The sequence below is a fragment of the Rhinolophus hipposideros genome (assembly GCF_964194185.1).
Source record: "Rhinolophus hipposideros genome assembly, chromosome: 14".
Taxonomy (NCBI): Eukaryota; Metazoa; Chordata; class Mammalia; order Chiroptera; family Rhinolophidae; genus Rhinolophus; species Rhinolophus hipposideros.
In genome coordinates, this window is record NC_138060.1 from 63,849,090 (window position 1) to 63,864,772 (window position 15,683).

A 15,683-nucleotide genomic window follows, 5' to 3' on the forward strand; every position below is an offset into this window, starting at 1 on the left:
CAGCATGGGGCGGTGATGTAGGTAGGAGACGCCGCCAAGCAGCTTATTTGTCACCCATGAGAAGTGAGAAATGCTGTTAGGGGTGTAGAGGTGGGATTGTGTACGGGGTCATGAAGGTTTCACCAAGGAGGGGACCTTGAGCCGAACCTTAGAAGATGGATAGGATTTAGAGAGGTGGGCATTCGGGACGGGGCGGGGGGACATGGGTGCAGGTGCAAGGCCCAGGGCAGAAATGCCACGAGAGAGCTGGTTGGACTGAAATGGACTCTGTCCCACTGTGTGAGGGGCATCTGTGCTCTCTGGACTAATGAGTTCTCTCCCTCCGCAGAAAGGCCCCCCTTCTGGGAAAGACCGGGTGAAGAAAGGTGGCTCCTACATGTGCCATAAGGTAAGTCAAGTCATTAAACTCTTGTTTTGGTCTTGTAACAGCAGGTTTAAGATCTGCGGTAAATAGTAGCCCCCAGATATTCCCCCCCAGTTCCGCTAATACATACCTGTCCCCAGTGAAGCCAGAAGGAAAGTAGGCTAATCATCTCAAGTTTGGGCACAGGTGCGGGGAAACGTGGTACAGGAAGCAGAGGTTGCGAGTGACCTGTTGGCAACCGAATTCCAAGATGTCTGTTGCAGCTTGACCGTTTGAGAGACCCCTGTCCATGAACCAGGTCTATGTACCTTTTCCAGCATGTAAGTCTGGAGTAATGCCCTTGTTTCATTTGAGACCCCTGTAAATTTCTGGATTTTCCTTTGAGATTTAGGTGAGAGTTACAAGTGGAGGGTGGGTTGTGTGGAATGGAAATATTCCAGGTGTCCTAGGCATAGAGTGCTTTGAAATAGGCCTCAACCTCAGAGAGAGTTTCTGCTCTTTGGGCCAAGAGTTCAGTGTCAGAGCTGCCTGTTCTTGGTTAGTCGAAGTGACTCGGTGTTTCACGAGTAACGATTTTAAGGAGTTTGGAAATCGAATGCCACTTCTCTCCCTTTTTTCCTTTAAGTCATATATTTTTAGTGTCTTCAGCACTTCAGCTTCTGTCTTTCTATTCCTGTGCAAGGGTGGAATTTTGCCAATTGTTATTACAAGACACTTCCCAAGGTAATTGGGTCAGTCCAGGCAATTAGAGACTTACAACCACCTATCGTGGCTCCAAATCGAGTTACTAATTTGATAATGGTGCCTTTGTTAAACTTCGCCTTAAAACAGTGGCGCTCAGACTTGCTGGCACATTAGCCATCTGGGACCTAGAAAAATACAGATGCCTGTTTCCTCTCTTGCTTCATTCTGATTTGATTTTTCTGGAATGTGACCTGGGCATCAGGAAATTAAAACTCTCCAGGTGATGATAACACACAGCAAAGTTTGGGAACCACTGGCCTAAAGAAGACCTCTTTAGATTATGTATATATGTGAGTTTGGAGGTGTGTTTTTCTATTGCATTTTTTAGAATTTTTAATCCAGTTATTTGGGTGGAAGTTCATAGAGTTGGTTGGGTTCACTATATGCTTTACGCCTACATTTGTAACAAGATGTGGACAAATTTATTTTTAAAATTCTAATTTTAAGTTAAAAGCCTTGTCCCAGGCTGTCCCAGTACTTTTAAGTGTTTGTATATACACATCAGTCTTTAGTCCCAGATTTTTTTCTCTAGTTCAAACTGTTACTATAAGAGTATCTGAATCCTCTTGCTGGGGAGCTCGACTTCCATGAAAAACATGTGAGTCTCTCTTTGCACAATAGTATCTCAAAATCCTAATTTCCACCAGTTATGTCTCTGACCTATGGCACTTTTCTTAATTGGGATTCCATTTACTATGTAAGAATTGAGGACCAGAAGATTCTTCCTCAAGAAACAATGGAGAAAAATGAAGTGTATAAGAAACATTTTAAGCCTGAACACTAAAATGTGCCAATGCCATGCATATGAATGTGTCTGGTTTAACATCTCTTGTTTATTTGCTTATTTTAAGTCTGTATTTTTATAGGCTTCCTAGTTTATTCTTTTAAAATATGTTTTAACTTAATATTTGTTTTTAATAAATACATTTACATGGTACAATTGGTTTTTGTATATTTATCTTATGTCCTGCAGCTTTGTTAAACTCATCTGTGAGTAATGTTTCTGTAGTTTCTATTGGATTTTTTACATAGGTGGTGAATATAGACAATGTTACTTTTTCCTTTTTAATCTGGATGCCTTTTATTTTTTCTTGCTGTATTGCTTTATATAGAATCTTGAATATAGTGTTGAATAGGAGTGGGGAGGACAGACATTCTTACCTCATTTTTGAGGTAAGAATCTTAGGGGATAAATAGTTAACTTTTCAAAATTAAAGTTGATATTAGCTGCAGTGTTTTCAAAGATGGCCTTTATCAGCTTGAGGAAGTTTCCTTCTATTCCTAGCTTTTTGAGAGTGTTTACCTGAAAGGGATGTGGATTTTGCCAGATGCTTTTTCTGTAGCTATTGAGATGTTTATGTGTTTGGTTTTTTTTTCAGACTGTTAATATAGTGAATTACATTCATTGATTTTAAGTTTTCAAATGTTAAACCATCCTTGCCTTTCTGGATTACATCCACTTAGTTATGAGGTATTATCCTTTTTATATATTTTGGATTTGATGTTGAACATTTTTGTATTTATGTTCATGATGGTATTGGTCAGTTTTCTTCTCTGGTTTTGGTATCAGTGTATTGCTGGCTTCATAGATTGAATTGGAAAATATTCCCTCATCTTAAATTTTCTGGACAAGTTCATGTAGAACTAGCTATTTCTTCCTTAAATGTTATAGAATTCTGGTGAGACCATTTGGGCCTAGAGTTTAACCATAATTTTAATTTAGTTAATAACTGCAGAGTTATTCAGATTATCTGTTTTTTCTTGATTAATATCTATGAGTTTGTGTCTTTCAAGGAATTTGTCCATTTCATCTGAGGTATTGAATTTATTGGCATAATCTGCCTTTTCATTGGCTGTTTAGACCATTTACATTTAATGTGATTTATATGATTGGGTTTAAATTTGTCATTTTGATCTTTGTTTGTCTTTTTGTCTCATCTGTTCTTTGTTTCTTTTTCTCTTCTCCCCCCCCCCTTTTGACTTCTTTTGGATTAAGTATTTTTTTATTTTTTTATTTCACCACTCTAATTCTCCTTTGGCTTATTAGCTATCGCTCTTTGCTTTAAAATTTTAGTGATTGATTTAGCGTTTATGATATGCATATTTAACTATTTTTAGTCTACCTGAAGGGTAAATTTTTATTTAGTCAGACTCAGAAGGATGAAGAGAACATTCCAGAACAGAGAATAACAGAAAAACAGCACAGTGTTGGTTATGAATTACTTTCAGAGCACTTCTCCTTTCCAGTAGATTAAAAGTGGCAGCTATGACTAAATTTTTAAGGTGTGGACTCTGGAATTAGATCTAGGTTGCAGTTCTGTAGCTGCGTCTTGCTAGTTGGTGACCTTGGGTGCTTAACCTTTCGAAGCCTCAGTTTCCATATCTGTAAAATGACATCATAGTTGCACCTACTGTAAGGTTCTCATGAGGAAGGAACGGACCAGGTATATAAGCACTTGGTACAGTGCCTAGCTCATGATACAACTCGCTGTTAACACCATCTTTCTTAACCATCATCTTTATTGTAATTAGATTGCTTTTCTCCCTACTTCCCTTTTGAATAAGGATGTAGGTAATGAACTCCTAACTAGATAGGCAGAGTCCTGGTAATTCTTAAGGCATAGGTGAAAATCAAAAGAAAGAAAGAATAATGTAATTCATTTTGAAAAAAATCACCTTGCTTAGAAAGTTTACTTACTTTTGATCATAGGCCAGGGCCAGTTTGCATGACTAAAATAATCTCTGATGATTATTCATAACTTTTTGAAAGTCCATCCAAAGTACAGTTTCAACAAGGAGATGAGGGCACAGAAAGAAAAACTATGAGGCAACATGGGTTCAGGTTAAGGGTACGGACTCTGGAATGGGATTGAAACGTCTGTAAGGCTGGATCTACCAGTTGTCAGCCATGTGACACACTGTTAGCGTCCCTCTGCCTCAGTTTTTCCTCCTGTATACAAGTCACATACCAATAATACCGACCCATAGGACTACTGGGCGGGCGAAGTGAATTAATTAATATATGTGAAGTTCTTAGGATGGTTCACATAGTAAGTACTCAAGAAACATTAGTTGTTGTCCTTGACTGTGTTAAATTAATCTCTGTGAGGTCTTTAGCTCAACCCACTACACTGAGGAAATCCCCCTCCTCCCCCCATTTTACAGCAAGGTTACCAGCAAAGGGAGTTGATCTAGAGTCAGTGTGTGGGGAATCCGGAGACCTAGGTTCTGCTGTGTGAATTTTTAATAATGATTTTGTTTATAGTGAGCTACAATTGCCTTAAAGCTTTCCTTTATCCCTAAAAGTCTTCCTCTCATCAAAACCACGTTGCTGTCCCACTTGACTTCAAAGCCCCAAGGCTGGTAGGTCATTATCTTAAGTGGATTGTTCTTGAGTTCAGGATCACATTCTTAGCACAGATACTGAGATCAATTTCATACGGTAATTAGCCATTTTGATGAACTAGGGCTAAGCAGGTCCTTCCCACTACCTCTGTTCTTAATTAATAAAGTGACCCATATTTCAGCCACTCTGAGATCTAACATCATTAATAACCATTGCTGGTGCTAAAAGTAGAGTTGGAAAAAAAGAGCAATGAGGACGTTTAAAATCAGGCCATTTTCCTCTTTAATTATATATTCCATTAGTTACCCATTATTGGAATTTAAAATGAACTACTTATTGGTTAATGTTTGCTGAGTGAATGAGTACGTGTGAAGTGGAATGATGATGTGAATTGACAGGTTTCTCATGTGATGGTCGTGACCTCTTTGACCAACTTGTAGTGAGACTTTCTTTTAGGGGTTAGTTCTTCACAGCCATTTAGGTTAAGAGAAGATTTTAGGGACTGCTGTGATCTAATAAAGGATTAGCTCTTTTTGTTGTTACTGATTTTAAGTTTTTTTGTTACACAAAACAAAACATTTTCATTGCATTGAAAATGAGAAAATAAATAATAAACATAAAAATGAAAACAAAATCATTTGTCCTCCTTCCTAAAGAAAACTGTTAATAGTATTCTACCAAACTTTTCGGAGCACTGTTTTTCGTTCCCCAAATGGAATTATTCTGTATGTACCAGGAGCTTCAAACATGGCTGCGGGAAACGTCTTCCACTGGATTGCGTGGCTCTCTTCTCCTTTCTTATGGCACAGCCTCAGAACCCTCTGAACAGAGCGTCAGGGTCAGCACAGCCTGTGCATGTTTGTTACGTGATTTGAGAGAGAAGTTCCATAGAGAAACATGCCATCTCACAAAGGCCTCAGCCCTGTGCCTTATCCGCAGAGGTATCCCCCAACTTCCCATTTGTATCGCAAATAAGTTTCGCGTTTGCATAGTAAGTGCAGACCCACGTTCAGCTGCTGGCAAGCGTATCATCTGCAAAACAAGATGGCGAAGCCCTGCGGAGAAGCTGGCTCGTGCTTCTGTTTCAGTGAGGAAGCAGGTTAACCCGCAGAGGTCAGAGAAGACAGGCCGAGTTCCTTTCTGTACTGGAGTGTCATGTTCATCAGAAAGTAACAGCTCCAGTGCCTCCACGTGTCTAGTGCTTTACTTTTTCACGTAAAGATAAGATGGAGTATTTAACATTCCATTAAGAGCCCCATTTTATCAATTAGGGAACAGATTCAGGAAGGCTTTTCCAAAGATTAAATAGCTAATGAGTCTTAGATTTTGCCTGGTGAGTAAATTAGCAAAATGTTTGTCACGATTTCCATTTGTTTCAAGCCCCAATTCCTCTTTCCACTGAGACAACGGCCTGTAATTTGACGGCGTCCTTTTTATCCACCCGCGTTTCCTGCATTTTATCATTTATCAGCTTTCTGCCAGCCATTGCTTTTGCCTGGAATTCTCATTGTCCAAACCTTTGGGCAACTCAGCTTGCGTGGTGCCCCCACAGAGAGGCCTTCCTAGGCCACTTTATCTCAAGTCCTCACCTAGTCACGCTTGGCCCTCTCCCCTGTTGTACTTTCTTCCAAGCTGACCACTCCCGGAAACAGCCTGTAATTTACAGGGTTATTTATTGTCTGACGGCTTCTGGAAGCTTCCTGATTACAGATGCATCATCTGTCTTGTTCGTGTCGTATCCTTCGTGCGCAGAACGGCATGGAGCATATGGTCAACTCTCAAAGTCAATGAAGAAATAAACCATGCTCTGACGTAATCAAACAGGGCCTTGATATCTTCTTCACTTGCCTGAGTTTTTCCATTTTCATGCCTCTGATATCACTGTTTTCTCCACTAAGGGCACTGTCTTTTCTCCTTTCTAAATCCTGTAAATCAGTGCTACTGATTGTGTCCCATGGGCCCAGTGGCAGCAGCACCTAGAAGCTTGTTAGAAACGCCAAATTTTCACCCCACACCCGACTTTCTGAATCAGAATCTCTGGGTGGTGGTTCAGGAATACGTATTGAAACACGCTGTCCTGGCTGTTAGTATGTTTACTAAAATCAGGAGACCACTGCCACCCAGAGTCATGTAAATCCCGCTCGGCCAAGTACTGCCTTCCAAAAGTCTTGTAATTCTACAAGGGACGTCCCTTCACATGAATTAGTAATAACCTCAGAACCTTCTGGCCTTGAAGTGTTTTGTTGCCGTTTGATGTGTAACCCCTGTGTCCTCACTCATGCCTGGACTTGGCCGTCCGCTGTGGGTGTGCATGGCAGGCAATCAGGAAACGCTTGGTCGTTTCTTGCCAGGTGTGGTACAGTTAGTCATGGAACAAGAATGTCCCCTCTGGCTGCCTGCCTCCCCCAGGACTTGGGAGCATAGGGCGCAGGACTACCCACCCCCCCAGCTTGATTCTAGAAGTACCAAAGCAGTGTCGCTTCACAGCAGCCCAGGGGTAGGGGACGAGGCTCTGCTGCACCCTCCTGCGTGGTCACGGCTAGTCGTTTTAGAGCTTCCATCGCATGCCAGTCACAGGTTGTAGCCGATGCCACCGTTTTTTTTCATTCTCTCAGGCATGGTTTTTATTCATCTTCCCTTCGCCTGCTGGATATTGGTAATATGTTAGGTTTCTCCGCGGCCCCAGGGAAAATGAGAAAATTGTTGCTATTGTTTCACCATCTACAGAAGGTAAAGTACCGTCTTTCTTTTTATGGTGGAAGTGCCCCGGGAAACTCCTGTGTCGGCTTTAGATAGGTTCTATGAAGATTGGAAACATTCAACTTTTGGGAAAGAAAGGAGAGTAATAAGAATTAAGAAAACAGACTGCCTCTTTTGTGCTGACCTATTCTCCCCCCACAAAGGGTCTCTCCTTCATGAGTCCCTGAGCTATTCCCCGTGATGATTTGTGCAGCTTCTTTAACCAGTGGGCGGGGACTGGAGTTCCCCTGGGCCAACCCAGGGTTGGTGCACATGGTACAGGACAAGTAGTTTCTTGTCATTCTCTGTTACTTTGAAGAGCAATCCTAGGACCTAAGAGTTCTGCGCATGGTTATTTTTTGAAATATGGAAACTTTCGAAATATTCAAATCAAGTAATCTGTGGGTATTCACTGAGTACCTACTGGGTGGCCGGGCCTATGTTAGGCTTTCTTACTTGTGCAGGTCTGTGTGTGCCTGCAGGATGGATGTCTGGGGGTGCGGACGAGCGTGGGATGTGATACCTTACATCTAGCACACAGTCTCGCCAGGGAGGCCAGCGCACAGTGAGACCTGGGTTTGAGTCCACTTCCTATCACAACTCTGTCGTCTCGGTGACGTATTTAAGTTCTCGGGCTGTTAAAATGAAGTGAACTCTCAGATAAACGTGCTACCTGGCAAATGCCTGGCCTGTGCCAGGCGCTCGATGTCCATGGGCATTCGTGCGCTTGGACTCTGCTCATGCCAAAGAAAAAGACGCTAAACAACCCCCCCCACACCAATGTGTAGCTTTATGAGTTATGATTTAAACTCCCAAAGCACCGTATTGAAAAAAATGTTTTCCACAACCCTTCCTCCTCTGGACATTTCTAGGCCTGTGGCTCAGTGGTTGCCACTTTGCCAGGTGTGAAATCGTGTCTTAATGTTGCTCTGAATTAATATTTTTCTCAGTTGCCATTAAGCTTTATCACTTGGTTTAATGTCAAATACTATTCTAAATGTGAAATAACTTTTCGAATTATAACAGTAACCTATGTGAGGAAAGATTGAAGATAATGAATATACCATGTTTCCCCGAAAATAAGACCTAGCCGGACAATCAGCTCTAATGTGTCTTTTGGAGGAAAAATTAATATAAGACCCGTTATTATATTATATTACACTATTATATTAATATTATACCTGGTCTTATAGTAAAATAAGACTGAGTCTTATATTAATTTTTCCTCCAAAAGATGCATTCGAGCTGATTGTCCGGCTAGGTCTTATTTTCGGGGAAACACAGTATATAATGGAGTCACCTTGACCAAGAGGCTAAAATGATTAACATCACGAGGGTCGAGGCATGAGGATCGACTCCATTCTAGTTCTAACTCAACTGGGCACTTAAACATTTTTGCACTTTCCATTCCCGTGTCAGTGCCTGGATATACACGTGGGCCTGCAGATGGCCCTCTGGTTACCCTCTGAAGGACTCACCCACACACACGCCGGGCAGGATGGGGGTGGCGGTGACGACGCTTTACTGTCCGGACCCGGGACTGGCCAGACCTCCCCGCACCCGGCTCCGGACCACTTGGCGTCCGTCATCCTGGCTGACAGCATCCCGGGCCAATCCTAAGCGAAGGACGCAGGGCTGCTGCTGCTCAGGGGTGTGCTTTTGAGTCCAAGCGCCGAGCTCCTCTGTCCTCTTTGGAACACGTCTGGGCGTTCTTAGCTGTGGCCCCAGTTTGCCGACTCCAAGACCCTTTATCTATTTCCAACAAAACCCGCAGACGTGTTTTGAGCTCGTTCATCATAGACTCAGTGTGGAAGTTTGAAGCCCGCCCGCTGGGGGTCACCACCGTTGGTATCGGGGTGCCCTTGTCTTCAGCACCTGTAGTTACGCACCTCACATAGAGTTTCGTATTCCGACTTCTTCATTTAACGTTGTATCGTGAGCAGGTTCCGTGTCTTTAAATATTGCATAGAAACATGATTTTTCACGGCTGCCCACTCGTGTCACCTGCACGGTCGTCAGCGGCGTGCCCGTGGCGCTGCCCGCCCCGCTCCGAGCCGAGCCCGGCCCGGCCCCGGGGGGTGGCGCCCAGGCCGGGCCTGCTGCGCGCTCCGCTCACGCTGTGCTCTCTGCAGTCCTACTGCTACAGGTACCGCTGCGCCGCCCGCAGCCAGAACACGCCCGACAGCTCGGCCTCCAACCTGGGCTTCCGCTGCGCCGCCGACCGCGCGCCCGGCACCGGCTAGGCGCCCAGAGGAGAGCAGAGGAGGCCGCGTGGGACCTCGCCGGGCTTCCCTCGGACGGCGGCCAGGCACGGAGGCCCGCCCCAAGGCGGCTTCACGCCCGCCCAGTGGCCGGAGGAACCCCGTGGGGAGACCAGGTCGCCCGCCCGACCGCGTGCGCGCCTTCTCGGTGGTGCATTCCCCGAGCTCATCGCCACGGTTCACCTTGCAGAGCCTTTTCCAGGAGGACTGCGTGGGGCACCCCAGCTCGGCTTCCGGAGGCCGGCGTTCTCCCCCAGCCCTGCCCGGGGTGACCCCGCGGGCCCTCCCACTGACCTCCCCTGTCCAGGCCCTGAGGCTCTGCACCTCACAGGTTCTGTGACGAGCTCAGGTTCTGCTGTGACCTCATAGTGAGAATCGATGACAGATTATCTCCATGTGTGAACCTGGCTGATACCAATCATGTAAAGAGTTCTCCGATGTGTTATTTCCAGAAAAGGATGGGGGTGGCGGTGACGACGCTTTACTTTCATACTGCACTTTGTTTTTTCAAGGACATGAGTGTCTGTTACATTGTTGTGATGAATCCCACGTGGGCCAGTGACGGTGTGCTCAAGTTCCGCTCTCTGAACACACGGGTGTTTGTGGGGTGACTCGACTGTGCTTTATCTTTTAATATTAAGTGCCTTTGGCTCAGGGGGCAGTTACAAGCCGTATCTCCCTCTCTCCCCTAAGCCTTCGGTGGATGTGAAACGTGTGGTACGTGGAACAATCAGATGCAGGAGAGAAGGAACAAGAACCTTGAATGAAATACACGCAGGGTATCCAGTGTTTTGTAACAGGGATGTAGGAAATCGAGTTGGCTGTGGGAGATCGGTCGCTTTGAATCATGCACTGTGTCGAATAAACTAGTACCTGCTAAATCATCCTTCAGGCTCATTGGTCCCTTTTGTGTTTTCCTCATTGTGTTTTCTTTCAAAGAAATGACTTTATGATGTGTGTTTTGTTTGCTAGAAAACTTTCGTGTCCATTAGCGACTTGATAACTTTGACACGTGAGCAGTCTGTGGCAATTTTTATTCCCAAGAGCAAGGCTGTTCTGCAGGGAACCTTACCATGACCTTGCTGCTTGCTGCCCGAGTAGAGGAGGCAACATCAAGGGTGTTGCCTGGGTGGGTGGGTGGGTGACCCTGTGAAATCCGACAGCTGCTGCACATGCCCGGAAAGCCCCTTGTTTTAGAGTGGTGGCCTTTCACCAGAGGTCCCTGTCATCAGGACTCCATCCTGATCCCCCAGCCCTAGAAGACCCCTGAGACATTTCTAGCCTGCCATTTGAAAGAAATGGCTTGTCTTTAAGTGCTCAACTGACACTTGATTGCCAGTTTATGTATAGGCTCAGAACATGAAAACATTTGTTGTGAAAACTAGTTGTGGTGCCAGGGTGTTGAGGCATTTATTAATCTGTCAGTTTGCGGATGTGAAATGTCTCACTGTGAACTTTCACCAATTGATTAATTCCAAGCAAAACAAGCAAAAATTTGCTCAATTGAAAAAGCTAATGTAGAATATAAGGTACGTATCTTATTCTTAAAGTTACCAGTACTCAGTAGAATTTTTGTTTTTACTTGTTACCTCCCACCTGCTTATGTTTTTTCTTTTACATGGTTATATTTGTACTGTGTATATTTTGGATTCTTCTCTTGCTAATTAATGTTACACAGCATAAATATTTTTGGTGTGTTTTGGCTTTGTCTTTAGAATTGCATTTTTAGCAGCAGCATAATATTAGAAAGCATTTTAAACAAAATCGTAACAAGCTCTTCATTTCAGAACCACATTTCTGTATTACCAACTAAAGAGTCTACCAAACTACAGACAGCTGCGACCACTGCACTGTACAACATTGCATGTCGACATATGAACAGGCCAACAGGATGACAGTATGATATCTCAGCTTTAATGCCATCTGTGCATTCCTGAAGAACCTCAGCTCCTGCAAAATTGCATGCAAAAACAGGGGACGTGGGGAACCGTAGGGCTAGAGGCAGACCACTCAAAACTGAAGGAACTTTGTAAGTGGAGCACTGACAAAATAATAGCTCTCCTAATAAAGCCAGCTCAGTTAAAGCTCCAGTGGGATCTGTAGCCAGGTCACAGCCTTGCCGCCGTCAGCGCTGGGCCCCTTGAAGGCGTTTGCTTGTGATGGAGATGGCCTGCACCAAGTCAAAACCTCACCCATGTGTAGACTTCTTCCTCAATCATTTTTTAAAGGGGTCTTTGCAGCATCTTTATCTGCACGCTCAGCTTTTGTTTCTTTGTTTTGCAAGGAGCACTTTTGTTGGGTCTGTGCTTCTAACTCTTTATTTCCTGCCTCACTGAAGCGTGGAGGGAATTTGAGGTTTGTTTTCAAATCTGCCCTGATCCCGAATCCTGGACAATCCTAATTTATCATCAGGGGTGTACATGATGAGCTGAGTGGGAAGCAAGTCAGACCTCCTTTCACAAAACCTTGCAAACAGGATTAGAAAGCGGTAGGGAACAAGGACTGAGGGTGGTGGTACCACGACCCAGAGCCACTTTGCCCTGTCGGAAAACGTCAAATTACATTGATGCCTCAAAGTTTGTGTGGTTCCGCCTACAGCTTAAAGTGGAATACATATCTGCATCAATTTAGACATTTTTTCTTTGTCTTCCTCCTCTCCCCTCCCTGATTTTTTTTTTTTTTTTTTTTTTGACAAGGCATCAGTGTTGTCCATTTGACCTTTCAGGAGAATAAGGAATGGAAGGTGCTGTTCAGTAAGTGTTTATTTGGGCTGGGGTATGATGGAGTAGTGACTCCAAACTAGTGTCTTGGTAAATTCTATTTTCCACACACTGTCTTTACTGAGAATTCTGTTGTCGACAGAAAATAAGGCAATGGGCGTCTCTTCCACGAGGACCTCAGAATTCTAGTCCTCTTGCTAATCACCTTGTGAAAACAGATCATGTTTTCAAGCTGCACGCAGAATTGCTGCCAGTGGTAAAATCCACAGCTGAGTTAATGAAAGGAGTATTTTGATTAAAAAAACGTGGAAATGTGGTGTTTTCTGTTCTGAGACTTCAGGCAGTTCACCCAGAGGCTAGTGCGGGATTTCTTTTTGTCTTTATAAAATGACGTTTTGCACGCACTTCTTCCTTCCTTCCAACAAGCACTCACCTTCCCAGCGGCAGCACTTCTCTTAGCAAGTGAACCTGCCGGCTGCTGTTCGGAGGGGCCCGTGGTACAGAGCCTCGCTCACGCAGTCCAGGGTGAGTGGTGCCCGTTTGGAAGGGCTTGCAGCCACTCTGCTCTCGCCCACTGCTGCCACACAAACGGGCCCAGAACTGCTCGTTCGTCCACTTTCCAAGAGTAGTTGTACAACCACATGTTCGTGTGAAGGCTCCCGAGCTCTTCGGGTTGGCAACCAGTGCAGATGGAAAAATCCCAACCACTGTGAAGACCTAATAAATTGCTTCTGCAGCCAGACCCAGCCTGTGGGGTGCCGCTCTCAACCTAGATGGTGAAAAGTCGACTCATTTCATGAAGCACAAAAATTCCATATATTTCTATTGGAAAAATGACTAATCACGTAAGTAGTGTACCGGTTAGGAATGTCCAAGTGTGAGGAAGGGCAGTGGCTGGCCCAAGAGCGCCATCTCACCTGGGCGCCGCCACTCCATCCCCACTCCTCCCACCGGCGATGCTCACAGCCACGGGGGATCTCAGCAGCACCATTGACAGCCCATTTTTATTAACTTAAATACTTACTACTAAGTTTGCAGACTGATACCAAAGAAGAGCAGAAATGTCAGTTTCTTGACTGTTGGTTTCATTGCATGTATTAAACTTATTCTCTGCAGTAGGAACTACTCCAGAGCAGGCCTTGTTTCCATAGGTTTGCCAGAATCTGTCGTGCTATTAGGGAATGTTGGCCTCTGTTGTTTCAGATGCTTAAAAACCCATGGAAATGACAAACTCCAAGAGGCTGAGAGGAGCCGGGGCAGCTGCCAGAACTGACTTCCTCTTGTGTTCGGACCATTAGAGCAGGAGTCTAATTAATTTTTTGATTAAGCCAAACCGTTACAGATAATATTCAGGTAGGTGGTAAAATGAGAAACGCTCCTTTCTGAAACTTGCCCTATTTTGGATTGGAAAATTCTGGGGAATAGCACCGAGGGGTGGAATTTTTCAGCGTCAGCTCAAATTCTCATCTGCCCCCAAATGGTAACTGACCCCAGTCATCATTTTGAGGCTGGTTGGGCCTTTGGAATTAGTCACAGTTGTCAGGAAGGCAGGCGGTTCCGTTTCACAGTCATTGACGGTCGGATATCATTGCTCTCCCGCCCCTGGGTCCCAGCCATGCTTGACAAACTCCTTGTTTTCTTTGCTGAGGAAATGGAAGACAGATCAGAGCTGCTCTTTCCAACATGTCAGTTGGGCACCTCATCAGGGTAATGTGAGAAGCGCTGAATCAAGGCTGAGGGGAAAAGTGACACCAGCTGGCAGCCTGTCAGGGGAAAAGAGATAAGCTGCCTGGTCAGGTGGCACTGATAAAAGGGTCACCTGCATTTAGTTTGGGGCTTGTGAGGAAGGGCCCTTTGTGGTTGCTTTTTTGGAGTCCACAATTTTCCTCTGCTCCAGACACTTGCCAAATATAATTTTATTTATTTACTTTTAAATGACATGGAAGGGTGCCCCTATAATCTCTTCAGTTGTTGTCATTGGAATGACTTTGATATAGGACTCCCCCAAAAGGACTTCGCAATATGTAGTGTAAGGTCCCCCACTGTTGCAGCCTCTGCTGGAGGTGACATGGACCCTGCATGTCACCAACGTCTGCCCCCTCAGATGGTGGCTGTATGATAACGCCCATGACAGATGTCAAAGTGTTGCTTTCATGAAACACCTCACTTTCTCTTGTTGGATTTTGTCTTCGTTTTGCTGTGAATCATGATTGTCCTACCTCCATTCTTAGGAAACTAGGACTCAGAGTGTTTGCAAGGTGCCCGGGTGACATGACTGAATGGGGGAGAACCAGGAGTCACCCTTCTTCTGACTTCTGTTCTCTCTACTGTATGTTAAATCTGCAGTTTAATTGTGCCTTTGGGGTGGGGGAGGCTGAAGAGGGGAGATTAGTGGGAGGTGGCCTCCAGGGAGAATAACACAGAATGAGGGGCAGGAATGGATAAGTGATTATGAGCATGGACGCTGGAGCCAGACTGTCTAGGCTTCAATTCTCGTCCTGCCACTTGCTAGTATTGTGACTTTGGACAAGTTCCTGAACCTATTCAGATCTTGAAAATTAAGTGGAAATTCTTCTAGAAAAGGTAGAATCTAGGCAGGAGGGTAAAATAGTATAAAGTGATCTGTGGTGTAAACCTTTGACCTGCTTGACGTCCATTCCAAACTCTGAAGGTCAGTACAATCATTATTCTCAATGTGGTAATGAAATGTCCAAGGTTAAGACTTGGTTGGTAACCTTTTCAAAAAGCGTGCTTCCATCACACCTTCCCCACCCCCAAGTCCCAGCACGTGCCACTTCTTTTTACAAAGTGATTATGGATTCATAAAGAAGTGATTTTTTAAGTTTTGTTTAGAGGCCAGGTGGGAGAAGCCTGGGTCTGTGGGAAACATCCTTCCTCAGGAAATAAGATCAAAAGGCGCATTATCGGCCCACTTGTCCCAGGCTCCAATCTATGTAAAGAATATAGCTGATAAAGATGACTGAGATCACGTGTGAAGAATGAAACACAAAAGTGTCCTGTGCCACGCTTGTTAAATGGCCTTCTGAAAACACACATGGGAGGCCTTGATAAGATGAAATCCCCTGGTGTTTGTGAAACTCGGCTACAGCTTCTCACTGTCTACTCCTTCCCCTGCTGCTCGCTCGATTCAGAGCTGACACTGTTTGCAAAGAGAATTCCAACTCCTCGTTTGCTTCTGTTCCAGGATATTTGTAAATAGCCAGTTTGGTGGGGAGGAAATAAACCACACGAGTGTGGGAACCACATTCACATTTGTCATTTTATATTTCTTAATGAAAGCCTTTGCTTCGGGACATATTAGGCCAGCCAGACGCTGAATCACATTGGTTACTGCTGTGGGCTCTTCGCTCTTCTGGACGGTCTGTTGGCATCAGCCCTTGTGGCTCCACATGTGGGAACAGTTTTTCTGTGAAGTGGCAACTCAAAACGCTTTTGTGTGTAACGTTCCCCCTCTAGTGGCCACATTGTTTTTGTAGGAATAGTACCTA

The 15,683-nt window shown here is 44.6% G+C and overlaps 1 protein-coding gene across 3 annotated transcripts in view; it reads left to right on the top strand.

The window, feature by feature from the left end:
• SUMF1 (sulfatase modifying factor 1) overlaps positions 1-15,683 on the top strand; it is an 85,825-nt gene that overhangs the window by 60,695 nt on the left and 9,447 nt on the right. The window contains exons 8-9 of one of the 3 annotated variants that reach the window (XM_081073310.1): positions 329-388; positions 551-2,048. In XM_081073310.1, coding sequence (XP_080929436.1) covers positions 329-388; positions 551-640 — 150 coding nt within the window. In that variant the 3' untranslated portion in view covers positions 641-2,048. Of the gene's footprint in view, positions 1-328; positions 389-550; positions 2,049-9,325; positions 10,341-15,683 lie in introns of those variants that run through there. The other 2 variants (XM_081073309.1, XM_081073311.1) reach the window with 2 other exon arrangements.